The 27,812-nt window shown below is 39.5% G+C and overlaps 1 protein-coding gene across 3 annotated transcripts in view; it reads left to right on the forward strand.

Moving 5' to 3' along the window:
• The window catches only part of Cpvl (carboxypeptidase vitellogenic like), a 117,146-nt gene that overhangs the window by 83,979 nt on the left and 5,355 nt on the right, over positions 1-27,812 (forward strand). For all 3 annotated transcript variants that reach the window (XM_048339611.1, XM_048339612.1, XM_048339613.1), the window contains one exon: positions 1,722-1,904. In XM_048339611.1, coding sequence (XP_048195568.1) covers positions 1,722-1,904 — 183 coding nt within the window. The remainder of the gene's footprint in view (positions 1-1,721; positions 1,905-27,812) is intronic.

Here is a 27,812-nt window from a genome sequence, read left to right on the forward strand (position 1 = left end):
GAAAGTTGAAAAAGGAAGATAATGGTTGCCTCATCTTTGCCTCTCCTGTGATATCCATCACTTTGGAAGGAAAGATTGATTCTAGGGAGAAAGGATGTTTCTCGCTGTTGACAAGTAGCAATCCTATTTTAAAAAGGAAGTCTTGGGAGCACTGTCCCAGACTTGAGACATCTAAGCATCTATCTTTTTGATACAAAATGTTGTAATTGGTGCAGAGCTCAATGAAGTGCAACAGAGCAATATGGATTAGTAATACCTGAGTGAAAGCTGAGTTTGCCAGCCTCTGTAGTGCCTGCATACAGAGATAATGAAATGCAAGTGTTGAAACACCCTGTGGTGTAGTTCTTCCAAATTATACCCACAGTCCTGTGAATAAGACATCCAAGAGAAAATTATCTATTTATCTATCTATCTATTGATAGGGAAAAAGAAATATATATATATAATATATCACATACATCACATGTATGATTATGTGTGCAGGGGTCCCTGCACCCCGGGTGCTCTCCCAGCCAGCGGGAGAGGCAAGGAAGCGCACCCTGCTGAGTGTGAACCCAGAATAGGTAACGAGCCGCCAGTCACCCGCACCCAGCCCAACCCAACCTTTCGCCAGCAGTTAGACAATCAGACGACTCGGGAGAGGTTCAAGACTGCTCTCAGTTTTAGTGGTGCGGACCCGATCTTAAGTATGGGCAATGGCAGCAGGAAGAGGAGGGTGTAACATACCTAGCCAGGGGCGATGATTGGCGGTCCAAGCTGTCAGTCAAGGGCAGAAGGCCATGGGACCTCCCTAAGGGGCGGCCTAAGTACTAGCAGGACCACCCCCAGGTTACTGCCGGCAGCCATCTTGCTGCACATGGTCTTAAGGCTGGGAGGCGTGGCCAGCTAGAGCCGCCTTTCCAGTTCCGGACCAAGAAGGCAGGCGGGGCTAACCAGGATCCCTCTTCCAGGAGGCGGTGCAAGCAAGCACGCCCCCAGGGACTGAGGCAGGCGGGGCTCTTCAGGGCCTCACTCCCCAGGCGAAACAACCCTCCCGGGCGCGGACAGGCGGGGCCAGTCAGTGTGCCCCACAATGTGTATATATAATATGCATATACATTATACATATGTGTGTATACGTTATATTGATACATATACATTGTATATGTGATATATACTATATGTATTCATAATCTATATATACTATATATACAGAATCTATAAAAATCCTAGACTTTTAAATTATATTTAAGTCTTTTAAGAATGCTGAACCATAACCTCTATTTGAAAGTGTTACAAACATTCTATTGCATGGAATTATATAACAAAAACATTAAGGGTTATAAAAAAGAATGCTGCATCATAATGGCAGAGAAATGCATGCAGCAGCAAGAAATTTGATGTCCAATTTGAAGATTCAAGCAAAAGTCTCCATTTGAAACAAATCAGATCCACCAAGTAAGTCAAAGGTCTGATGGAGTTGAGGAAAATCTCTTGATTTTTTTACAACCAAAAAAGACCTATTTTTTTAGATTACTAGCAAGAATTATACATTAGTTGAGACAGAGGCTGGAATTTATTTCAGGTTGTTCTGATATGTGGTACCTGGAAGGTGACATCTTGGAGCACTTTATCAGAGAAGTTTAGTGCCCTCTTCTCTCTCACTTCCATATATAAGTAGTTTTTCTGGCTTTGGCTTCTAAATCTTGCACTTGCTAATGTTTGGATTTTGTTTGTTTCAGGTTCTGATCTACAATGGACAACTGGACATCATAGTGGCAGCCTCCCTCACAGAACGCTCCTTGATGGCCATGAACTGGAAAGGATCCAAGAAATACAACAACGTGCAAAAAAAAGTTTGGAAGATCTTTCAATCTGATAAGGAAGTGGCTGGTTATGTCCGGCAAGTGGATGACTTTCATCAGGTATGCAAGGTGCTGGGAAGGTGATAGACAAACTGAAAATAAAACCCAAGCAAAGTGAAATCATAGAACAGCCAGCTATGTGTCCCTACAGCTCCATTTGCAACAGAGAAGAGTGGTCTGAGGTATTGAAATCCAGAGGCCTTGATGCCAAAGCAAACAGTTTAGGCATTGTTCAAGAGATATGAAGACAATAATAAAAAAAATCCTTAGCCAAATGTGGCAAATCATTAGTGAGATAATTCTGCTCTATTGGGAACCACAGGATATTGACAAATTACTTGAGGAAAATTAATCTCTGGCAAATCCTTGGCCATGTTTATAAGACATAAAACTGTCCTAGGACAGAATCACTTCTTCTGACACCCCTACACCTAACTCCATTCAGACAGCACATGTTGCTCTTGTAATTTTCCTTTCCAGTGATAATCATTTTAAAGTTTTGGAGTCAGGGATATTCTGGCTTACAAAACAATCTGGGAAATACCCACTCTTTCCAGTATTCCTACGTATTAGAAGACTTAATTAGTGAAGGCATCTAGGCTTGAAGATTTCCTTGAAGGAAGATTTAAAATTACAGATTCAGTTTCTGCAATAGGTAAAAGGAGATTAATCAAGCCTCTGGTGGCTTACACCTGTCATCCTAGCTATTCAGGAGGCTGAGATCTGCCAGCCTGGGCAGGAAAGTCGGTGAGACTCTTATCTACAATTAACAAGCAAAAAGACAGAAGTAGAGCTGTGGCTCACATGATAGAATGCCAGATGTGAGGGAAAACGCTAAGAGATAGTAACCAGTCCCTGAATCCAAGCAGCAGTTACCAGCACCAAAAAAAAAATAAAAAATAAAATAAGAGAAATTAATTGCCTTTTCTATTTCTTCTTGTATCAGTTTTGGTAGGCTGTATTATTTTCTGGAATTTAAGTCATCTAAAATTTTAAATTTGTGAGTATAAAGGTACTCTGGCATCATCATCTTTCCATGACTTAATTTCTCTTAAGATCGTTATAATTTGACATTAGTAATTTGTGACGTTAGTAATTTGTTCTTCTCTTGACCAGTATATAGAAAACGTATTACACTTTTATAGAACTCTGTGCCTTTGTTGATTGTCTCCATTGCATTTTTTGCTTTCTTGTATCAATTTCTACTTTATTCATTATCTCCTTTCATGTATTTTCCTTCTGTGTGCTATACTCTTCATTTTAAAAGAGCTCTTAAGATGGGCACTTAGAATATGAATTTTCAGCATCTCTTAATTTCTAGTATATGCATTCTCTATAATATATTTACTGTGGCTGGCCTGACATGTGCCCTAAAATTTGTCATTATTTTATTATGGTTTAGTTTAAAGCATTCATAATTTCCATGATATTTTATCCCCTTTGGTTAGTGAATCTTTTTTTTAAGTTGAGCCACAGTGCCACTTCGGGCTTTTTCTTTATATGTGGTACTGAGGAATCGAATCCAGGGCTTCACGTATATAAGGTAAGCACTTTACCACTAGGCCATATTCCCAGTCCCCAGGTTAGTGAATCATTTTAAAGTGTGTTTCTTAATTTCTAATCAGTTTTGGTTCTTCTATTAGTACATTTGTATGGAACATATGGAAACATACTCTGTTAGAGCACTGAAAAAAAGGACAAAACATTCATTGTAGTTTCAAACATTTGAAATTTATTTTAGATTGAAATTTATTTTATGGCCCCTGAAGTGACTATTTTAGTAAATATTCCTTTTATATATTATAGTGAATATACATGTACTATATTTCTTGGTTACAATGCTTTATATATCAATTAAGACAGATTTAAAACAGTTTTATTGTTAAATTGTTTATAACCTTTCTTCTTTTTTCATTTTTCCTTGAAGTTAATAAAAGACGTTTGTTACAGCCTACCACAATAATTGAAGAATTTTCTATTTCTTTTTTTACTTTATTAAAAAATAAACCCTTTTAACTGCATAGAAATACATATGTGTTATATATTCATGTTACTTTCATTCATATGAGCTATCCTTTTTATGTATTGTAAGTTTTCCTATAATGAAATATACTTTATTAATAGAAGTAAAAAATGTACAACTTTTCTTTTGAAAGGATATATATGGTACAGTTTCTAACTTTTTCTTTTTTTTTGCCAGTCCTGGGGCTTGGACTCAGGGCCTGAGCACTGTCCCTGGCTTCTTTTTGCTCAAGGCTAGCACTCTGCCACTTGAGCCACAGTGCCACTTCTGGCCATTTTCTGTATATGTGGTGCTGGGGAATTGAACCCAGGGCCTCATGTATACGAGGCAAGCACTCTTGCCACTAGGCCATATCCCCAGCCCTAACTTTTTCTTTTTAATCCTTATTTTTATATTTAAGATTTATCTCCTTAAAGTGTGTATAGCATACACGCACACATTATTAATGGATCATGACAATATTTTGAAATTTGAGTAGTTTATATTTAATGTAATTACTGATTAATTTAAAAACTACTATTTTAATATGTGTTTTCTATTTGTCTCATTTGTTCTTTTGTATGGCTCATGAATTTTTTCATTTCATATTGTTACAAGCTTGTTAGGCATAGGTTTAATCTTGTTTAAGGTGATACTGACTCTTAGTGCAAACTCTAGATTTACTTAATCCACATGTAAGTGAGATTTGTACTTCTTTCTAGACAAATGCATAAACCATGAAGCAATTTATTTTCCTTACCTTTTCTACTGCTTTCTGCGTGATTAAAAGAATTTGACATCTAAGTTAAACACAGTAAGACATTGAATATAGCATTTGATACTCAGCATCACTCATACTTAGCCTCTCAATTGTCCCTTGATCTTCCTTGTATTTCTTATGTAAAAAAAAGTTCTTTTGAGCTGGGAATATGGCCTGGTGGTAGAGTACTTGCCTCACACACATGAAGCCCTGGGTCCAATTCCTCAGCACCACATATATAGAAAAAGCCAGAAGTGGCACTGTGGCTCAAGTGGTAGAGTGCCTTGAGCAAAAAGAAGCCAGGGACAATGTTCAGGCCCTGAGTCCAAGGCCCAGGACTGGAGAAAAAAATAAAAGTTCCAAAAAATAAAGTTCTTTTTTTTTTTTTTCTCTCAAATTTTTATTATCAAACTGATGTACAGAGAGGTTACAGTATCATACGTTGGGCATTGGATACATTTCTTGTACTGTTTGTTGCCTTGTCCCTCATGCCCCCCTCACTCCCCCCCTTTCCCTTCCCCCCCCAGGTGTTCAGTTCACTTACACCAAACAGTTTTGCAAGTATTGCTTTTGTAGTTATTTCTCTTTTTTTTACCCTGTGTCTCTCAAATTTGGTATTCCCTTTGAATTTCCTACTTCCAATACCAGTAAACACTGTTTCCAATATACTCAGATTAGATTACAGAGATAGTGTAGGTACAACCATAGGAAGGTGATACAAGAACATCATCAATAATAGAAACTACACATACACATAGGACGCTGAAAGTAGTTACAACTGTGATATATCACTTGTTTCTATAACATGGAGTTCATTTCACTTAGCATCATCTTATGTGTTCCTAAGGGTATAGCTATTGGGCCTTGTGATGCTCTGCTATGGCTTGCCTAAACTTGTACTAATTATTCCCAATAAGGGAGGCCATAGAGTCCATGTTTCTTTGGGAAAAATAAAGTTCTTTAATATGTACTCTAGAGATGTTATGCTGACAACAAGTATTCTACTTCTGTCTTAATTTTTGTCATCTTTTGGGACATTCTCAATCATTATATCTTTAAATACTGTTCATGTCCATGTTCATATTGTTCATCTCTCTTGTCTTCTAAGATTGTGTTTATGGGAATTTCATATCATTTTGTTTCTATCCTTTTTCTCTCCATGCATCAGTATTGATACTTTTTAGAGGTATGTTTTTAAAAATTTTTATTATCAAGGGGAAATACAAAGGGGCTGCATTTACATACATTAGATAGTGAATGCACTTATTTTCAAACTTGTTACCCCCTTTATTTTTTCCCACTGTCCCTCCTCCCTAGTTGCCCCACCCAGAATTGTGCAGTTAGTTTACAACATGTTGTCTTGTAAGTATTGCTGTTGCATTGGTTTGCCTCTTACCCTTTGTCTCACCATTTTAATGCTCCCCTTCCCTTCCCTAATTCCCATATGTAAAATACCAGAGTACCAGAACCAAATACAATGACAACAGGGGCTAAATCATAGGGAAGATTAATAGAAGAAAACAGATAGTTTTACATAGTACATTGAAAATAACAATATCAATGACAAACCACTTGTTTCCATAATTTCTCTTAGCATCATCTTATGTGATCATATGTACATAGCTATTAAGCTATTGTGATCATCTGCTAGGACTACCCTAGATATATACTAATTATTACCAATAAGGGAGACCACAGAGTTTATATTTCTTTGGATCTGGCTCACTTCACCGCCAAGATCTCATGGAAGAATCAGTCCTACTGAGGCCTCACACAAGTATTGCTATTTTTTACTGACCTTTCTTCTAGACCTCCATTTTTCTCTCCTCCTATTTCTGGTATGTTGCTTAACTCATTTATTCATTTTGTAAATTTCACTTTTTCTGCCTGGTTTGAACTGAATTTTGTCCCTCTTCCCAAACTCATATCACCCTTCTCCATCCACAGTGACTACATACAGAGATGGAACCAGTAGATTACAAACATGTGAAATGAGATCCCAATTTCATGTCCTAGTATCCATCCTTCTCAGGACAGATACCAGATAGCTGGCTCCTTGTGCTGTCTCCCATGTTGGCCAGCATTTTGTTCTTAGACTTCCTGGCCTGAGACCTGTAAGAAATACACTCCTTTGATTTGTTCAAGCTACCAGTCCATGGTATCTGCATAGAGCCATTGAACAACTCAAAACATGAATATGATTAAAGCAATACTGAAATCATAGTACACTGTGCTATTTTAATTTTTACTACTGATACCCTGCATTGCTTACAAGAATATGTGTGCATGTGTGTACATAATATATATACATATATAAACACATACATAGATATGATACGATTCAAAATCTGAGAAAATACTTCATTTAAAAACCATTCCAGGGCTGGGAATATGGCCTAGTGGCAAGAGTGCTTGCCTCCTATACATGAAGCCCTGGGTTTGATTCCCCAGCACCACATATGTAGAAAACGGCCAGAAGTGGCGCTATGGCTCAAGTGGCAGAGTGCTAGCCTTGAGCAAAAAGAAGCCAGGGACAGTGCTCATACCCTGAGTCCAAGGCACAGGACTGGCAACCCCCCCCCCCAAACAAACAAACAAACAAACAACCATTCCAGAGCTGGGGATATGGCCTAGTGGCAAGAGTACTTGCCTCATATACATGAAGCCCTAGGTTCAATTCCCCAGCACCACCTATATTGAAAATGGCCAGAAGTGGCGCTGTGGCTCAAGTGGCAGAGTGCTGGCCTGGAGCAAAAAGAAGCCAGGGACAGTGCTCAGGCCCTGAGTCCAAGGCCCAGGACTGGCCAAAAAACAAAACAAAACCAAGAAACCATTCCAGCCAGGTGCCTGTGGCTCATGCCTGAAATCCTAGCTACTCAGAAGGCTGAGATCTGAGGATCATGGCTTGACGCCAGCCTAGGCAGGAAACTCCATGAGACTTTTATCTTCAGATAACCAAAAGGCTGAAAGTAGAGCTCAAGTGGTGGCTCAAATGGTAGAGCTCTAGCCTTGAGTGAAAAACCTAAGAGATGGTGCCCAGGCTCCAAATACCAGAGCGTGCATGTGCACGCACACATACACTCCATAAGAGAAAGTGTCAAACGTTGCACACAAATTCTGCTCTGGCACTTTGCACAATTCATTCAACTTGGAAGGCTAGATTGATGCTTCAGGGCAGCTTGAGTCACAGAGGTGGGAAAACAAATTGGCTGCCAGTCAGAAACTGGTGGCAAATATCACACTGAGCCCCATGATGCTTCTTGTGAATGCAAAACACATTTAGAGATGAAATGGCACTCCTCTGGCTGCCAAAACACGAGTAACAAAAGAAGCAGGACCCACATATTGGGGCTATGGAATGTTTTACCATGCAGCCATGCAGGGACCTGCATTTATGTAGTTGATTTTAAAATGTTGGCGGAGATCCTTCCCCCTTGGTGCCTCAGCATTGGATGTAATGGGGATGCTGTATGGAGAGTGGAGGGGAGTGGGAAGGAAAAGAGCCCTCCTAGGAACAAAGGAATTCTCTGTGAATCTTGGATCTGGGAGTATTGTCCAAATGTCAAGCATTTGATAATGAAGCAAATGGACCTCTGTCTCGCACGTGCTTTTCAGCATCAGACACACAAAATAGAAACATGTGTATGTGTCTGCCAAAAAGAAAAATAACAAAAATTCTCCTTGCCAAACAACAGCTCTTTAATTAAAAAAAAATCAAAACCAAAATGAACTTGTCTCTATATCCTTATCTAAAAAGTCCACTTACATGAATGACAGCTCTCCTTTGGGGGGGTGGGGAGCAGCTGAGAGAGGAAGCCATACCCCCACAACTCTCATCCTGAAATTTCCTGGGGAACCTGGGAAGCTTCTCTATACCAGAAGCCAGGTGAGGAAGGAGTGTTTCCGGTTCCTCCTGAAAGGGAGAAAGGTTTTGGTATTTGCATCATATGGGGCCGCAAACTTTGTGAGTCTGTCTATAAACTTACTAAGATTGTATAATGCAAGGCTTGAGGCTGGATTCTCTTAAGATATCTTCTAACAAAAATCTGAAATAACTATTTTTCATGAGTGCTTGGAGGTGCTCATTTCTTGCTCAGCTAGCCAGAAACATGGAAGAGTGACTTTGAACACATAGTATAATTCTTTCTACACTTAGTTACATCTGTGTATGTGTCTCTTTATATTTGGGGAAAGAGGGGAGAGGACAGAGAAGCATATATAAAACGCAAGGGATTGCCAAGGTCCCGTGCAGCCTCCACACTAGCATTGACCTTGAGCTCTTGGCAATGATATCTCTGAGTGTTGTAGGTCTAATCCTTTCTCCTTGGCTGTTCACAGACCAAGACCACCATTCCTTTAGGAATATTTCCATGTATTTCTCCAAAGGTCAAAAAGGTTACTGGTCTATATTAATTGGATTGACTACTGCTTTCTAAATATAGGCTATTTTGTATGTACACCTTCAACTGACCATACCATAGAACAAGGAAACCTGTTGGTTAAAAGGAAGGGTGCATCAAGTGTGATACAAGGGGTAAAATTGGTTGAAATAAAGCTTTAACATATATGGAAATGTAAAAATGAGCCCCCCCATAACTGATACAAACCAATTTAAAAATCAGACCAGCGCCAAGCCCACATTTAGAAATCTAAAAAAAAAAAAAAAAAAATCTTGTATCAGAATCATAGCCATACTAATGATGTTTTTAAGGAACATGCTTAAAATTCCATTAAAATGTTCTGAAGATAGCGATTGAATCATTTTCATTTTTGTCTTTATTGAAAAACATTTTTATTTATATTGAGCTGGGGTTTGAAAAGCTCATCAAGCTTTCATTCTTATCAATCTTATTGCTGTAGCTTCTGCTATCATGAATTTTGCCTAATTGACAATAAAACTGATTCTCTTGATTGCACGTTGAGTTTCTTTTATATTTTCAGTGTCAATATCTGTTCAAGTTCATTCAGAAAATACAAGATGGATCATCTTAGCAAGGTAGCACTTTGCAGCTGGGACAGATTTGATATTATTTTTCAGGTGAGGATACTGAGCCAGAGATTAGGCAACTTTCCCAAAGTCTCCTTCCCATTCTATGTCCTTGCCTAGGTGAGATTCCACCACAGTAAGAATGGGATCACAGCAATGTGCTGGGACAGGTAAAACTGGAGCATGTACACATGTCTGCCATCATCAAAGCAAGCCTGAAAAATAATAGATTTCATAATAAGGTTTTCTTGGAGTCCTATTCATGGTGCCACCTCCTATAGACACAGAGTATCAGATTGTTTGTTTACTTAATTACTGATTATCTTTAAGTAGTTGTACAAAGGTGCTTTCATTCAATATGTCTTTTTTTTTTTTTTTTTTTTTTGGCCAGTCCTGGGGCTTGGACTCAGGGCCTGAGCACTGTCCCTGGCTTCTTGCTCAAGGCTAGCACTCTGCCACTTGAGCCACAGCGCCACTTCTGGCCATTTTCTGTATATGTGGTGCTGGGGAATCGAACCTAGGGCCTCATGTATACAATGCAAGCACTCTTTCCACTAGGCCATATCCCCAGCCCCTCAATATGTCTATTTGTAATTACAGTGCCTCTTAATCAATGTCATTCCTCCCATCATTCTCCCCCATCTCTCCCAACCCCACAGATCTCCTCAAGTTAAACTATCAACTTAAAAAAATACTCAGTGGGTGAGATAGTTTCTCCAATGGTAAGAAAACATGTGCCGTTGTCTAAGACCTTGTGATATTAGTGATGGAATTAGCCAAATGAGGAGAGGGAATAGAATAGGTAGAATGATGAGTAAGAAAACACAAGGCAAAGAAAAACTCCTTGTCTGGGTCACAGATTAGAGCTTGGAGGTGATCTGGGAGATGACTAGAAAGGGATGATGGGGACTGTGTGGTAGGCTCAGGGGTGTGTATTGTCTTTGTAGTGTAGAAAGAACACTGAAGCATACTTTCACCATGGCTATTAGGGAAGTCTGAAATGATGAAATGAGGTGGATTCACCTGGAGAGACCATAGAAATAGGGTGTCAAGACAAGATTCTCCATCTGCTTTATAAGATCCCCTCTACATGCTTGATTCTTGAGTGCTAAAATAGAGGCAAGGGAATACTCTCTAGAGTACCCCACCTATGTTGGGAAACTGGTGTTTTCTGTGCATCCATACCACCTTAAAAGCTTAGCTCCCTGGGAAGAGCAGGCATGCTGGTGTCACTGTGCTTCTTCTCAGCTTCACTAAACACATCAAATGCGGGGCTGGGGATATAGCCTAGTGGCAAGAGTGCCTGCCTCATATACACGAGGCCCTAGGTTCGATTCCCCAGCACCACATATACAGAAAACGGCCAGAAGCGGCGCTGTGGCTCAAGTGGCAGAGTGCTAGCCTTGAGCGGGAAGAAGCCAGGGACAGTGCTCAGGCTCTGAGTCCAAGGCCCATGACTGGCCAAAAAAAAAAAAAAAAAACACATCAAATGCTTGAAGCACAAGCCTGTGCCAAGGTTTCCATCAGGTCCAGGGACTTCTCCCCTGAATTCTGTTTTCCAGTAGTGATCAGGCCTTCAGTCAGAGATGACTTCCAAAACAAAACAACAAAAATACAACAAAGATAAGATCAGTATGTAAGGATGTAGGGAGCTTTGATTGCTCTGGAGAGTGGTCCTGTTGGGGGCAATTTGGTTAATGAAAGTAATTAAACCTGGTTTGAACTTAGTTTGATCACTTACCATTTGTGGGCTGGTTATTGGGACTGTACATTCTGAGAGATAACCATTACTGTGTAGGCATGTGGGGAAGGCCAAAGGAGACACTAAGCACAACCATCCAGCCTTTGGGAGCCCTTGGGCTGTGGTCTGTCATGCCCCATTCATTCTTGCAAACTATACCATGCTATTTACTAATTTATAAATGAGGAAAAAGAAGCTTCACTGGCTCAACTTGCTAAAGGCCTCAAAGACTACTAGCATTATTGGATAAGGCAATTATTAGTCTTTCTACCTTCAGATACACAGCATCTGAAGTGTCCATAAGGCCAAAACAAAGAAGGATGGAGAGTGCTTGCTCAGATCTCAGTGCTGCACCTGTCCTTGAGCTGAGTATTTGGTGGTGCCCACTGTGTTTGGGAACACTTCCAACCACACTGAGGACTTGGTTCCCCAAAGGCAAAGGCACTGTTTATGAGAAGGATAATAATGGAAAAGCATGATGTACAGATAAAACAAAACCAACCACAGCCTGCCAGCTACACTTGCCTTCCTTCCTTCCTTCCTTCCTTCCTTCCTTCCTTCCTTCCTTCCTTCCTTCCTTCCTTCCTTCCTTCCTTTCTTCTTTCTTTATTTTTATTGTACCTGACCTGCCGCTTGAAATTAGGATTTTGGCTGCTGCCCCTGAGCTTTTTGCTCAAGGCTAACACTCTACCATGTGAGCCACAACTTCACTTCTGGATTTTTTTGGTGGTAAATTGGAGAGAAGAAGTTCATGGTTTCTCTCTTTGTGTGTCCAGGCTGACTTTGAATCGCAATCCTCAGATTTCAACCTTCTGAGTTGCTCTAGATTGTAAAGCGTGAGCTATTGACACCCAGCTGTACAATTGTACTTTTTAAAAAATTCTTTTCTTTTTTCCCCCTTTACTGTCAGAGTAACATACAGAGGGGTTACAGTTTTGTATGTAAGGCGGTGAGTACATTTCTTGTTCAACTTGTTACCGCCTCCCTCATTTTTCCCCTGTCTCCCCTTTCCTCCTCGCCCCACCCCCCACCGTGAGTTGTACAGTTGGTTTATACCAAATGGTTTTGTAAGTATTGCTGTTGGAATCGCTTGTCTTTTTATCCTTTGTCTCTCAATTTTGATATTCCCTTTCCCTTCTTTAGTTGTAATATACATATATACAGTATCCAGGGTAGTCAGATGAGATACAGTGATAGCAGGGGTACAACCACAGTAAGGGAATATGAGAGAAACACACAAAAAATGTACGGTTTCACATGGCATGTTGAAAATAATTACAAAAATGATATAACACTTGTTTCCACAATGTGGAGTTCATTTCACTTAGCATTATCTTATGTAACATTAGCTTTAGTTTGTTCTCTTGACCACAAATAATTATAAAAAGTAGGGAAGAATGACCACACTGTGTGCTTTGAATGGAAAGGACAGTTATTGCTGGGACTTGAATGTTTTCATGCCAGTCCACAGAGGGAGTAACAGAGAGCTAGCCACCTGTCTTTCTTGGGTTTTCTGCTCAAACTCAATTTTTAAAGAATTTTAAACAGTCCAAGGAACATTATGAACTCTCAGTTCCAGGAAGATCTTCAGCAAGGTATGGTTGTGCTGACATGACTGAAGGAAGCAAAGCGTAATAAACACAACTTTTGCATTGGAAGAGTTGTAAGGGGATGTTAAAAAACTATACTGAGTGCAGAAAAGAGTCTGTTAGAAAGATTTGAAATAGTCATTGCCAAATACAGGTTCCGGCCTGGAAGATATGTTGGCTGTGTTACAGCAACTGCTAAATTGAATCTTTATCTCTGTTGCCTTCCATAGAGAAGGGTATCTTTATTCATGGACTTGTGTTTCAATTTTCTGGAAAGGTCGATCTCTTGGTGTGGATTGGTTGACAGAAAGCAAGAAAATGGTAATAAAATCACACTCACCTCCTCCTAAAAGCAGGCATTAAGGTAAAGTTTCAGGGGAAAGTTGTTGATTAGATACCAATGGAATCAAAAAGCAGAAGGAGATGATGGAGGAGAAAGAAGAGAAAGAAAGAGAAGCCACTTTGGGAAGAGTATTTTCCACCTGAATGCTCCAGATGGGACCAAAATAACTAGGCCTTTATATGCCCACCCCTTGATCACCATATGTGGGCTTCTCCAGGGTTAGGGTTAGGGTGACCTTCCTCAAGGTCACCATTTGCAACCAAGGCAGAGCTTCAACCAGGGGCTTCAGCTCACTGAACTTCCTAAAGAAGAGCTGCATGGCCCAGGTTATGTCTTTATCTGCTGCTCTCAGGCATGGGGAAGCAGACAGCAGGGGCTGGTGGTTTATCCAAAACCATTTCAGAAGGTGGTCTTCTTCCTTTCCTTGTATGATGTCCAATTATAATTGTCTTATAGTTGCATTAGAAAAATGAATCAGGCCAGCTTGTCTAACTCCTATCAGGATTCCAAGATAGAAACAACTAGTCTTTCAAGAAAAACAAATGAATCAGGAACCATCAGTAAATATCTTCCTTTTTCTCCCATTTTTTTATTGTGGATTAACAAAGTACTCCAAAGCTTAACGTCTTAAACAAAAATTTATTATTGCTCACAATTATGTGGATTGAATGGGCTCAGCTGCATGGTGGAAATTCAGATGGAGTAAGCTGAGGTCACACAAGGAGCAGCATCCAGTTGGAGCTTGGCTAACACTGGAATGTTCAAGATGGTTTCTTCCTTTCCAGTGTACGCAGTGCTCTCTGCTCTCTTAGCTCTCTCTCTCTCTCTCTCTCTCTCTCTCTCTCTCTCTCTCTCTCTCTCTCTCTCTCTCTTTCTTTCTGTCATCCTTCACAAACTGCTAACCTGGGCTTCTTCATAACATGACAGCTGGTCTCCCAAATTGAGAAATATCAGAACATTATTTCATTATGTTCTCTTGGTTAAAAAAATGTTATAGACTCCTCATGGACAAAGATATTCAATTCTCTTACTTTCCCTTGGACTGGTGTATCTCAACACAGCAAATGCAAATTTTCATACTTCCTTTCCAGAGATCCTGCTTTTTATTTGTCTGGAGTAGAACCTAGAAATCAGCATTTAAACTTCTTAGGGAGTACGAATAAGTGGCTGGTTTGGAAACCCTCTGCTAAACTGTCTTTTTGTCCTTTGGTTGAAATAGATGTAGCCTCCATCTTTCAAGGGCCTACATGGGATAGATTTCTATTCTAATTCCCACAGGCTGTTCTAAATCATTTCCTATTTTACTCATGTACAAGCCAACTAGAAACTGGAGAGCCTAGCTTGATGGTTAACAAACCAGCATTGATCTGAAGCACCAGTTGGGCAACATGTCTTGCTTGCAGTCTGTGCTGGCCACTGCAGTGGTACTGAGTCTCTGAAATCCTCAGCCAAGGCCTTAAGCTAAATTTTGGCCTTCAGTTCTTGCCAGGCATTTTGGTTTACAAGTGGCCTCTGTTCTCTCAAATCACTAGTAGCCTATGGGTAATTTAGACTTGTAAAAAGACTCTTATTTGTTCAAAGCATTTGCCTCCTTTTATCAAAAACGAGCAGAGTTTTGTACTGTGTTGAAATTATGTGGTTCTAGACAATCTTATATCTGTGTTGTCCTCCAACAGAAAAGCAACTGTATCAGGCAATGTCTGCCTTAGGTGTCACCAAGAGCAATGGCTCTCGGTAAAGGTGGCATCTACCAGCCACAGTGAATGAACATGTTTCTGGGTAATGATAATTACTTAAATACCATTAATGGATTAGTGGAATTCCATAGCAAACCAAAACACAATGCAGTGTTTTAGATTGTGGAGTCGTACCCTGAGAAAACTTATTATTTCCATTGGGTAATCTTTAGATTATTTAATAGAGGTTTTTAATCTGGGTTCAAACAGTCTGCAAACTTAGAAAGGGGAATAACAATGTCTTTAATCTTACTAACTTTTGATTGAAATAGCATTTCCTTTCATGATCATTTCTTTTCCCCCCCCCTTTTGACACTACTACAGATTAAATTCGGGAACTCTATCTTGCTAGATAGGTCCACTACCACTTAAACTATGTCTTTATGCTCTAGTTATTTTATAGATAAAAGTCTTGGCTGCTTCCTAGACTGACTTGGACTGAAATCTACTATTTTTGCTTCCAATCATAGCTGGAATGACAGTCACATACCACCATACCCAACTTTTCCTGTTGAGATGGAACTTCATGAACTTTTTGTCCTGCCTGGCTTCAAACCATGATCCTTCCAATTCAGCTGTCCAAACAACTAGGATTGCAAGCACTAGGATCACTGCACTCAGTCGTATCCATTTTGAATTCTGAAATACAGCAATGTCTTCTATATTGAATGTAGAAAACAAATCACAATAGCCTCAGCAACATCTTTGATTTGCCACCAACAGAAAGCAGATATGTGTTCATATAAAATATAGTATCACACAGGCTCTCATAGATACCTAGAAACTACTTCTATACTCATTACTGCTTTAAAATTACAGTATGGCCAGGTACAAGTGGCTCACACCTGTATTCCTGGCTACTCAGAAGTCTAAAATCTGAGGGGAAAGGTTCAATGCCATCTGGGGCAGCGAAATTCATGAAATTCTTTTCTCCAATTAAACAGCAAACAGTAAATAAATAAATAAGCTAAAAATGGAGTCACGGGTCAAGTGATAGAGCATTAGCCTTGAGCAAAAAATGCCCAGAGACAGTGTCAAGGTCTTAAGTTCAATCCCATGACCAACACCAAAAATAATAAATAAAAAAACTAAAAATTACACTATCTGGTTACTCTCACAGATTACATTAATATAGAAGTATATGCAAACATATTTACCTTTTGCCATATTGCAATAACTATATTACTTATGTATGCAGCTGTGGATTGAGAACATTTCTTAGACTTATGATGGCTGGTTATGTAATGAAGATGGACAGAGCTTATTTTCTTGCCATCGCTACTAAAGAATACAGTATAACAACTACTTACATGACAGTTGCATGCATTGAGGGTGATAATTAGTCTGAAAATTATTGGTTCCATTTTAAATAAAAGGACTTGAGCAGCCATGGATTTTGGTACTCACAGAGAGTTCTAGAACTCATGCCTCACAGATACTAAGGGATGCTTCAGTATGGGTGTAGATGCAGATGTATATGTCTATATGTGTGTGCCTGTGTATGTGTGTGTCTATGTATATACGCATATATATTTATGTATATGCATCTGTATGTTTGTGTGCGTATGTCTTTGCATATATGTAGTTACCATGTATTTAAAAACATTATTGTGAGAAGTCATTAGGCTGTAAAGACAGTCATAGGTGTCTGTAGCTCCCAAAAGATTAATAATCCATATACTAGACTATATTGACTTATTAAAAAGTAAGGCACTCCCCAGTCTAAATCCCAGACCACCTTTGATGATCTCACACTGAGAAGTTATGCTTTAAGTTACAGAGTAAACTTGGGTGTTGTTCTTGGTTTGTCATCCAAGTAATTCTAACTGCTTCCACTATTACAGTGTTCCAGTGACATTGTAGTGTAGGAGTTACAAGCTGCCTGTCTGTGATGGGCAGCTTGTTCATGTCAAATACCTAAAAGAAACAATTTAAAAGGAGGAAAGATGGCTGGGTAGGATGGCTCATGCTTGTACTCCTGGCTACTTAGGAGGAACAAAGTTTGAGGCCAACCTTGGGAAAAAGAGTTTATAAGACCCTATCTCCACAACTGAGCCAGGAATGAGTTTTTACCCCTGGAATCCTAATGGGAGGCATAGGTAGGAAGATCCCAGTATGAGGCCTGTCTGGAATAAAAAAGCCCAAGACCTTAGAGAAATAGTGACAGTAGGAGAACTAGAGACTTGGCTCAGGTGGTAAAGCAATTGGCAAGCACAAGGCCCTGAGTCCAAACCCCAATGAAACAAAAAAAAAAAATGCATAAAAGTCTCTTAGTTTCAGGGTTTCAGTTCACAGTCTGTAGCCTCATTGCTGTGGGCCAGAGGCAAGTCAGAACACTATAAGGGGAGGACACAGTGCAGCAGAGTTGCTCAACTCATGGTGGCCAAGAGGCACAGAGAGCCTGAGGACAAAAGGACAATGGAAAAGATATCTTTTCAAAGACATGCCCCCAGCACTTAATTTCTCCAACTAGCCCTACCTCAGAACCATGCTACCACCTCCTAACAGTTATAAATCCATCAACAGATTAATCCATTGAGTTCTCAAGATCCAATCAACTCCAGATGGTACTCCTTCCACACATGAACTCTTTTTTATGAGGGAGGCACATCATATCCAAGCCAAGGCACAATGTTATGCCTGGCCTATATGCCTGCTCTACCTCCTACTAGCTAGGTGGCTTTGGGCAAGTTACTTAACCTCTCCATGAGATTCCTCACTGTGAAGCTTGGAAAGCATCACCTTCTACTCTCACAGGAAGATTATCAGGATTCATCCAGATGATACTCACTAATCACAAAGCCCTTTGCCTGGCCTTCAGTAAGCATGCAATGAACATTGTTCCTATGGCTGCTATGGATCTGTCCTAGCATTGGCACCTATTCAAAGGGCAGGAAGCTCTCTCTCTCTCCCCCCCTCTCTCCCTCTCTCTCTCTTCCTCCCTCCCCCTCTCCCTTCCTCTCGTTCTCTGTTTATAGGGTCTTGAAGAAAATATTACTTCTGTACTAAAGGTTGAATTGGTGAAATTATTTATTAGACAGTTGGGAGATGCTACATCTCACAGAGTCTTGAGTGCATATTATATAGTTATGATACTTATATATGATAGTCACTCTTATACTGATGGCCAGTTTAAGAGTTACAGCATTACCAGTAGCTCCCCCTTTCCTATGCTATCCCAATCTCTATGGGCCTTGGAGTTAAGCCATTTCTTGAACTTTGTTTTTGTTATATTCTTTTTCATATTTTCTTTATTTTGTGTTGATACTTGCGCTATGCATATCTGTAAACTATATTTTGCTTTAATTTTATCAAGAAGGAATTAGTCTAGATTTTGCAAAAATCTACTTGTGCTAGTCTGCACTGTTTTGTGGAATCTGTCCAAGTTCATTTGTGCTTTGTTGTTCTTCATTGCGCATAGTATACACTAGTATTCACATATTTATATTATTCATTCTGCTGTTGATGGACATTTAGGTTTCTGACTTTTTACTTCTACAAACAGTATTGCTGTGAGTATTTTTATATGTCTTATTTATCTCTCTCCTTTTGCTTGTGTCAACATCACTGAACAACATGCTTTCCAAATTGATTGTATCTTTATCAGTAATGCCTAAGAATTTAGGTTATTCTGATCTCAGTGAACACTGGGGACTTCTATCTTGTTATCTTTCCCCTGAGCTTGTTAAATTAAAGGGGAACTTCATTTCCTTTTTCATGCTTTGCTCTTCATAAATGTATTTTCTCTTTCTCACACTATCACCTGTCCACTTTTCTGGCCATTATCAGGTGGAAAGACACCTCCCCCCCTCCCTCCCACAGACAATGAAAGGATGGAATGGATATATCATGTCCACATCCTTGTAGTGCTTTGTTCACATGCATGCATATTTTCTTTCTGGATTTCCTGTGCTAACATTGGCTACCAAACCATCCAACTTGAGAAATGGATCAGAAGCTAGGCAAGGTGGCACACCTCTAATCCCTAGCCACTGCAAAGACTTAGGGAATACCTGGGTTTGAGGCCATCTTGAGCATAAAATAAAAGAATCTCACAAGACCACTTCTCACCCACTAGTTGGGTGGGGTGGCACATGACTGTCATGCCAGTTACAGTGGAAAACATAAAATAAGAAGATTGTGGTCCAGGCAAGTCCAGGTAAAAAGTGAGACCCAAAAATAACCAGTGCAAAAAATGACTAGATGCATGGCTCAGTAGTAAAGTGTCTATATAGCAAGGTCCAGGCCCTCAGTGAAAATCCTAGTGCTACAAAAAAGAATCAGAAATGTATTCCTTTGAACACCATTTCAGTTCATCTCTACCAATAGTAGCTCAGTAATAAGAAGCAAGGAGTAAAAGTGACAGCTTTCAGCTTTTGCCTTGCATTTGTACACATGCCCCAGACCCTAAGGAGAACCTGGGTGGTTCTTGTAAAAACTCCTCCCCACTTCCACCACTTTTCCATCACAACAGCAAGGACTAGAAGTATTGCTATTAGTTGTTTTACTATAGATCTTACCAGAAAACTAAGGAGAAGAGGAACCGGGAGATGCCCCCACCCTAGTTCCTCAGCTTGCACTCCTCTCATCTAACAGCATCTTCCTGGCTGGCCTTGTTTCATTCATTCCCTAAAGCTCCTCATAGAAACCACAAAGAGCTGGTTACAAAGGAAAACACTGCATTTATACAAACCAATAAAAACAGGGCAGTGTTTGGGGGGAATTAAAGAAACATGAGGGTTATCCCACATCGTAAACTCCAATAGGAAACTATTTTTGCCTTATGGTGGTTTTAAAAGTTTTTTTTTTTAAGATGCTATTCCAGAACATTCTAAATATGGTATTGAAGTTCTATTGTTTAACTTTTTTCCCCTTTTACAGTAACCTTCTTAGCTGATCATAATTAGCCTTTCACTCATTAGTTGACCCTTTTATCTGTGCATTTTCCAAATTTGGTCATGACTTTTCCTTGTTTAAACCTGTTACTAAGTCCTGTAAGATGCAGAATGAAGCCTAAATTCTCCATGGGTTTTTAAAAGACATTTGATCTGCTCTCAGCCCTTATCTCCTTAACAATTAGAATCCTGGAAAAGCAAAGCATCCTGTCATTCTCTAGCACACCTGCCCATTCCCCAAGAAATTTCTTTCCCTGCCTTAGAAGCTCTTTCTGTTTTGTCTGCCTGTAAAACTCCCATTGGATTGTCAAATCTCCCAATAGCCCCTCCAGAACACCTACTCCTCCCTTCCCGCTTCCAGATACCTTCTGGTCTGTAGCTCTGATTACATACATTTCCTCTTGCTTACACCACGCTAGGCTTTATACCTCAGTTTGAACTGCCTTTCTCCCTTATGGATCCTAAGCATCCTGAGGTCAGGAATAATGATACACCATTTCTCTCTGTTGCATACCCCCACCACAGTGAAGTAAAATCCACCAAAATGTCTGCTCCAACCCTACACTCCTCTTCTGAACATGTGTGTATGTATTTGTGTGTGTATGTGTTGTATGTGTTTGTATATGTGTGTATTTAATATGAAGTGTATGATAGTTATTTAGCATTGGTACACAACAATGTCTTTTAGGAAGTAGACTAGACCGGCTAAGATAATGAATAGTTTAGAACAGCTCCCTTCCAACTGAAGATGCATTGTTTATATGAGCCAAAGGTTGTTTCCTTTGTGTGTTTCATAGAAAAGAAAAAAGAAGTGAGGACTAATTTGGGACACAAGTGTGGAGGGATTTGTAGAAAAGTCATTATTCTGATTTGGGAAGAGCAATCTTCTTTTTTAAAAGAATTGGATTCTAGGTTTTTATTTTGTTTCCTTTGCTTTGAAAAAAATACAGCTTGCTTCCTGAAAACAAAGGAAATAATAAACAATAGCAACTCCCAATTTTACTGTGATTATTTGCCAAGAGTCTTCTTAGTTCCTGTGGTTCTATTACAATCCAGAGGACTGATTAGCAAAAGAAGAATGCTTCTAAATTAAGCTACCCAGAAACCAAATACGGACTTTGTTAATACTGTGGGTGCTAATTTACTATATTATTTAAAATACAAATTGGCTAGCAGAATTATTTATTGAGGTATAACAGCTAGGCAAGAATGGATAATTTTATCTTAGCTCTTGAGTGGTTTTTAATAATCTACTGGAATTTAAAAGAGAATCATTTCATTAACTAGAAAGTGAATAAATACTACGAAGTCTAAAATTTAAAGAGTTATCCACCCATGGAGAATGAGTTTTAAAAATTAATGGTATTTTAGGTACAAAGAGAAAATTGGGCTTTGCTCTTTAAATAGTGACTTTTTGTTGTTTTAATTTGATGTGTAACCAAAGACTTACAGAATCACTTGAGGGAGTTGAAACAAAGCCCACAAAATAAACAAATAAGCTAGAGAGTGGAGTGAGGTAAAGATGCAGGCAGAGGGAAGGAACAACATGAAGCTGTGTTAAAATACTGCCATACTGTCAGCAAGGAACTATGTTTTCCTTGTACTGTTGTAAAAAATATGTCTTACATTGCAACAAATAGTATCATGAAAGTGTCATGACATTTAGTATGGTCTATATGCTAAGTTCCTGGAACTCCAGAACATTCAAGGGATCAAGGTCCTCTTAGGCTGTTGGCCAACAATAATGTTGAATCCAAATACCTAGTTGGTCTGGAGTTTTCCAAAACATACCACATTATGATACTCTGATACAAATAGAAGGCTCAATGGATGTGGTGGTGTAGTTTTGAAACTCCATTACTGCCAGTTTTACCAGAACTTAGGGCAGGTGTGGGCAGGAATGGAAGCAGGTAATAGACCTTCCTCATCTTCCTGAAAATATTTGAAATTGAGCCCATCTGATTTCCTGAGTCAAGGTTTCAGGGAAGTTTCAGGCCTTAGAATATACCCATTTCTTGCTATATTATTCAGCTTTCCCTCAGTGTGACAAAATCTTTGTGAAACAATCCACTTAACAGGCTAGTTTCAGAGATTTTAGTCCATGGTGATTGGCCCATTGCTTTTGGAACTGTGGTGAAGCTAAACTATGGCAGGGAGTGTGTGGTAGAACAGAGTTCCTCACTTCATTGTAAGCCTGGAACTAAAAATACAAGAAGGAGCCATGTTCTCAATATTCCCATCAAGGGTACAACCCCAATGACCTAACTTCTTCTCACTAGGTCCCATCCCTTAAAAGGCTCTACTGAGTTTGTAATGGCTCTATGGGTTGGTGATCAAGCCCTTGTTTTTGTTTTTACATTTCTGAAACTAGGGCTTGACCTCTGGGCCTGGACACTGTCTCTCAGCAACTTTGCTCAAGGCTGGTGTTCTATAACTTGAGTCACACTTTCACTTCTGGCTTTTTGGTGGTTATTGGAGATAAGAGCCCCATGGGCTTTCCTGCCAAGGTTGGCTTTGAACTCGGATCCTCAGATCTCAGCTTCCCAGATAGCTAGGATTACAGGTGTGAGGCATCAGCATTTCACCGCAACTAAACTTTTGTTAAACACATAAGTTTTGGAAGAATACCTCATATACAAGCTATAGCATTTAGGTTTACCTTGAAAAAAGGAAGAATGCCAGTTCCTCTTTCACTGAGAGAAAACATGTCTTACAACCTGTGGCCTTAGGTAAACCAGTAGATTGTGATTTGTGCTTTCAACCAGTTTCCCGGGTGTCAATACTCTCATTTCAAGTTATGGACTTGACACCACTGAGCCCATGCTCAGTAGCAACAATGTACAATGAGTGATTCTGATGCAGTGTGAGAGAACCATTCTGTCTTGTAAGAAGCAAAACTATGGCTGCTTGTCTGGCTCTTGTTTGAGAATACCCAGAAGTTGGTCAGCCAGGCTTTAAGTTCTTATAGCATGATGGGCAGAGAGTAGTCATTGGCTAAGATTGGCTAAAGTTGCCTCTGTGTTCTCCTCCCCTGCTCTCATTCTCTCCTCCAAAAGAAACTGATAATGTAGATCCTAATATCAGATCCTTTTGTGGCTTTTCAGTTCAGACACTGAACTGAGAATGGCCAAAAAAAGAAATGAAAAAGGTTTTATTATATCCTAATCACATCTAGTCCCACATGTGTAAAATGGGTGCCTAACAAGGGATAAAAAGACAACAGCATTTTACCATTCTTCTAAGACAAGTGAGGTCTTGTCTACTTGACATTTGTATGAGCAAAGAAAAGGTGTTTGGCACTGTGTGTGGTGGAGGCAGGGGGTAGAGGGAAAGAATGGGATGGATCAGAGGGTTTGGCAAGCTCAAGGGATAACATACACTAGTAATGCAAGTGAGCCTATTGATGTATGTTTAATCTCACATTCAAGCTGCTTCCCTACTTTAATTGGGACTTTTCCCATGGGAAGGAAAGGTTTTTACTATGGGAATCAAAGATGCTGGGAAGATAAACATTTCTCCTCCTAAACAATATACGATAAGCTGGGCATCAATGGCTCATACCTGCAATCCTAGCTACTCAAAAGGCTGAGATGTGTTGACCATGGTTCAAGGCCAAGCCAGGCATGAAAATTTGTGAGAGACTTATCTTTAGTTAGCCACTAAAAAGCTGGAAATGAGTTGTAGCTCTCAAGTGGTAGAGAGCTAGCCCCAAGCAAATAAAGCTCAAGGATAGCACCCACACCCAGAGCTCAAGCCTCAAGACTGGCAACACACACACACACACACACACACTTGCACATACACACACACACACTCCTGCATGCATGCGTGCATATGCACACACACAAATAAGTTTTTGAGAAACATATAGTAATGAATTTTGTTTTGCTAGTGTTGTAACTTCTACCACTGCAGTAATTAAAGGGAACACTTATCTTCTGACAGTGAAACTCAGATACCAGTTCAGTGGCCATTGGTTAAGTACTTATTATTTGGCTCTGTCAGCTCATAGTGCCAAGTTAACATGCATTTATGAACTGAATGTAACTTTTTATATACATTATCTTAGGATCCTTGGAGAAAGTTAAATACTTCAGGATTCACTAATAGTTTCAGGTTTCTGACACTTTTTTTTTAACCTTTAACACTGAAAACAGAACGTTTCCCAAACCCCTGTGGTCCTGTGAAAATGTGGAGAAATAATCACTTACTTTTTTGTGTGCATATGCCAGTACTTGTGCATGAATTGAGGCTTGGACACTGTCCCTGAGCTTTTGTGCTCAAGGCTAGCATTCTACCATTTGAGACATAGCCAGTTTTGGGGATGGGGGTAATTAATTGGAGAGAAGAATCTCAGACTTTCCTGCCCAGGCTGGCTGGCTTCCAGCCATAACCCTCAGATCTCAACCTCCTGAGTATTTGGGATTGCAGGTGTAAGCCAGTAGTACATGGCTTCTGGGATGGTTGTATAGCTAGGATTAGAGGATCAAACCACCAGTACAGGAATCAAACATAGGGCCTGAAACATTCCAGGCAGGTGTACTACCACTCAGCTATATTCGCAACCCATCTAGAAATCATAACATTATCATTTTACCTTCCTAGTTAGTCATGTTTTTATTATTTATCTTTTTAATGCTTATCTAAACTTCCTGACATTTTTAAAAAGCAAACTTTGAATTAAAACATTGACTATTTTCCTGAAATGCACTATACTTTAAAACAATCTAACTCAATAGACCACCTTTGTGCAAATGTCTTTTTCCTTAACTTGTACATAGTTCAATTCCAAAACAATACCATTACATTCCATTGTTTTTTCCCATGTATGTAAATTCTCAGTGGCTCCTCATTCTCTGTCTGGCCATATCTCCACTAGTGATAATTATCCTCTTTCTGAGAACAGTTTTATTTTTTCTTTCCATGGATGGTTAAAGAGAAAACCATCTTTAGACTTCAGTTTCTTTTAAAGTATCCTTATGAGGTCGTCATTTGTGTAGAAATTCCAGGTTGGAAGTACTTTGTTTCAGATCTTTAAAGACCTTGTGTCATTGTCTTTTTTTTTTTTCATTTCTTTCCTGCTTGATTGGAGGTTTCAAGCCACTGTTTCTTTTCCTGCGATACCTTTCAAGATGGGCTCTGTCTTTGGCTTCTGCCTTGTACTACTGTGTGCCAGCATAACGTCATTTTCTCTGCATTTATCTGGTTCATCATTCATTGAGCTTCCCCAAACTGTGGCCTAATGACTCTCACCAATTTTGGAAAATTTTTAGTCAATATTTCTAAATATTACTATTTTTTTGTCCCAGTCTTTCCTTACCTTCTATTCTAGGACTCCAGTTAAATGCAAGATAATTTGTACTCACATATTTTTTTTCTCCTTTTTGTGTTTTATCTTCATTCTCCATGCATCAGCCTGGATATTTTTGTTTTGTTTTGTTTTTTTGCCAGTGCTGGGGCTTGGGACTCAGCCTCAGCACTATCCCTGGCTTCTTTTTGCTAAGGCCAGCACTCTACCCCTTGAGCCACAGTGCCCCTTCTGGCTTTTCCTATATATGTGGTGCTAAGGAATCGAACCCAGGACTTCATGTACACGAGGCAAGCACACTACCACTAGGCTGTATTCCCAGCCCCAGCCTGGATATTTTTGACTAACTTATTGTGTCCAATCTAAAATGAAATCATTAATTTCTAATTTCAATTAACAATGCTTTGTCCTCTAAATGCTTGAATAATTTGTTAGCAGTTACTTAAATATCTCCATGGGATCATTCCAACATCTGGGCCACTTGTGGTCTCTTTCTGCTATCTGTTTTGCCTCCTTGGATTTTAGCCACTTTATCTTATCTTTGGGTATATATACTAAATCTTATTCCACATGAGACAAAATATATGGGGAAAAAAGATGTCATTTTGTCCAGAAGAGGGTTTAATTTTTCTGGAAAGCAGTTGGTCTGGGCAACTCACCTTCATTCAGGTAGGGGTTGGTGCTGGCTTTCAAGGTTCTGAACCACACATAGAACACTATATTTCATAGGTCTCAAGGAAGGCCTGTGGTGTCTCTAGTGCTAGCCCTCCTTCCAGGCCTGTAACTCCCAACTTTTCTTTTCTTTAGGATATTGTCTTTATTTCTTTCTCAGAGTCCCTATAACAGTCAAACTACTGAAAGTTCTCTTTAGTTTTTTTATTCTTTTATCTACCCTTTTATTGCTTGACTTCTTGATCAGAGAAGCTTAGAACATGAAGAGTTTCCAAAAGGGAGGACAGGACAAAATGCCAGGCTCATTTCTCTGTGGTCTTCTCACTTCTTCGGATCCTGGCCTCTTAACCTGGTTGCTGTTTCATATCTTTAAACACTGTTCTTTTCAATGCAGCTTCTGTTGTTCAGTGGCATAGAGGTGAAATCCAAATGGCAATATGATGCAACAATATTGCTGCAGATGATTAAGTAAGGTAGTACACATAAGAAGACTTTTCTGAGCTTGCTGCTGGAAGTACTAAATCAAGGTCTGTCTCGACTATTCCAGAAACATGTACCTTCATGATGGCTACAGTTGAGTCTCCTAGAGTACCTAGAAACCTCTTTTTGGACTAGATGTGGTGGTTCAGGCCTGTAATACCAGCTACACAAAGATGAAGACAGGAGGGTTAAAGTTCAAGGCTAGCCCTGTCAAACGTCGTGATACTCTACCTTAAAAACAAACTGAGTCTAGTGGTACATGCCTGAAATTCCAGATGTGCAGGAGACAATGGTAGGAAGATCGGAGTCAGTGGCATTTGCTAGACTCCAGGTGTGCAGAAAAATTACAGGGATAGATTTCTCTGTGTGTTGCTGGGGGCAATTCTGCCTTGATCTCTGTTCTGGTTTTTTGTTTGTTTGTTTGCCTGCATGGAATGTTCATTTGTGAGTGTTGTGTATATGATGTATGTGTTTCTGTGTGTGTGTGTGTGTGTGTGTGTGTGTGTGTGTATTGGTGTTGTTTGAAGTGATGTGCCTTATTCTTTGTTAGGAAGTGTCTGCTAACAAGGTTTGACTTGTTTATTCTAATTTCTATTCTGCTTTTTCTTTCCTTTATCTTTACTTGAATTCACATTTATTTTATTTCTACATATAGTTCATGTCTGAAAGCTAGAGGGCAAGATTTCATAAATTCAGAGTAGATTTGGAAAAGTGAAAGAACAAATGAAAACCAGAAAGCAAAACATGCATGGATCCTTTGTATACATGTGTCATTTACCAGTGGAAATTAGGCATCCTCTATCCTGACTGTTCTGCCTCCCAGACTTTGTATCCTATAGGTGCCTCTCCTCCTTCCCTTCTCACTAACACAACCCTTTGCAATTCTGCTCATGTCTGAGGCTTGAAATAAGGAGGGTGGTAGAAGAGGCATTTATAGCTAATCAATTACTAATTTTATCAGTTCCACCCAAACATCCTCCTTTCCTGATTTGCCTCACTATCTTTCTGTGATTCTACATTCTCATCATCTGAATGATACTCTCCTATTGCCTACCTGCTTGGAATCACTTCATTAGAAATCAGTTTCCTAATTGAATATTAAGTAATTTATTCCTGTAATGTAAATCTGCATGTCACTACTTCCACTTGAAACCCTAGCATCCCTAGAATAAGCAGGTACTCTGGAACAAAAAACAAATTATTGGTTGCTAGGGGTGATGGAAATAAAGAGGTGTAGATAATGATTATTGACAGGTATGTATGGTCTCATTGGACCAATGAACAGTCTGGAGCTACAATTCAAATACATATCAGGCAAATGGACTGTTGCCACTTTAAAATAAAACTGTATCTTTATGTTAAATGTATTTTTGCCATATATATGCATATGTGTGTGCATGTGTGTGTGTTTGTGATTGTACAGGCTCCTAGCTGCTCATTCTGGCCTATCTCAGG

Source organism: Perognathus longimembris, chromosome 2 (assembly GCF_023159225.1).
Source record: "Perognathus longimembris pacificus isolate PPM17 chromosome 2, ASM2315922v1, whole genome shotgun sequence".
In the NCBI taxonomy this organism is placed as follows: Eukaryota; Metazoa; Chordata; class Mammalia; order Rodentia; family Heteromyidae; genus Perognathus; species Perognathus longimembris.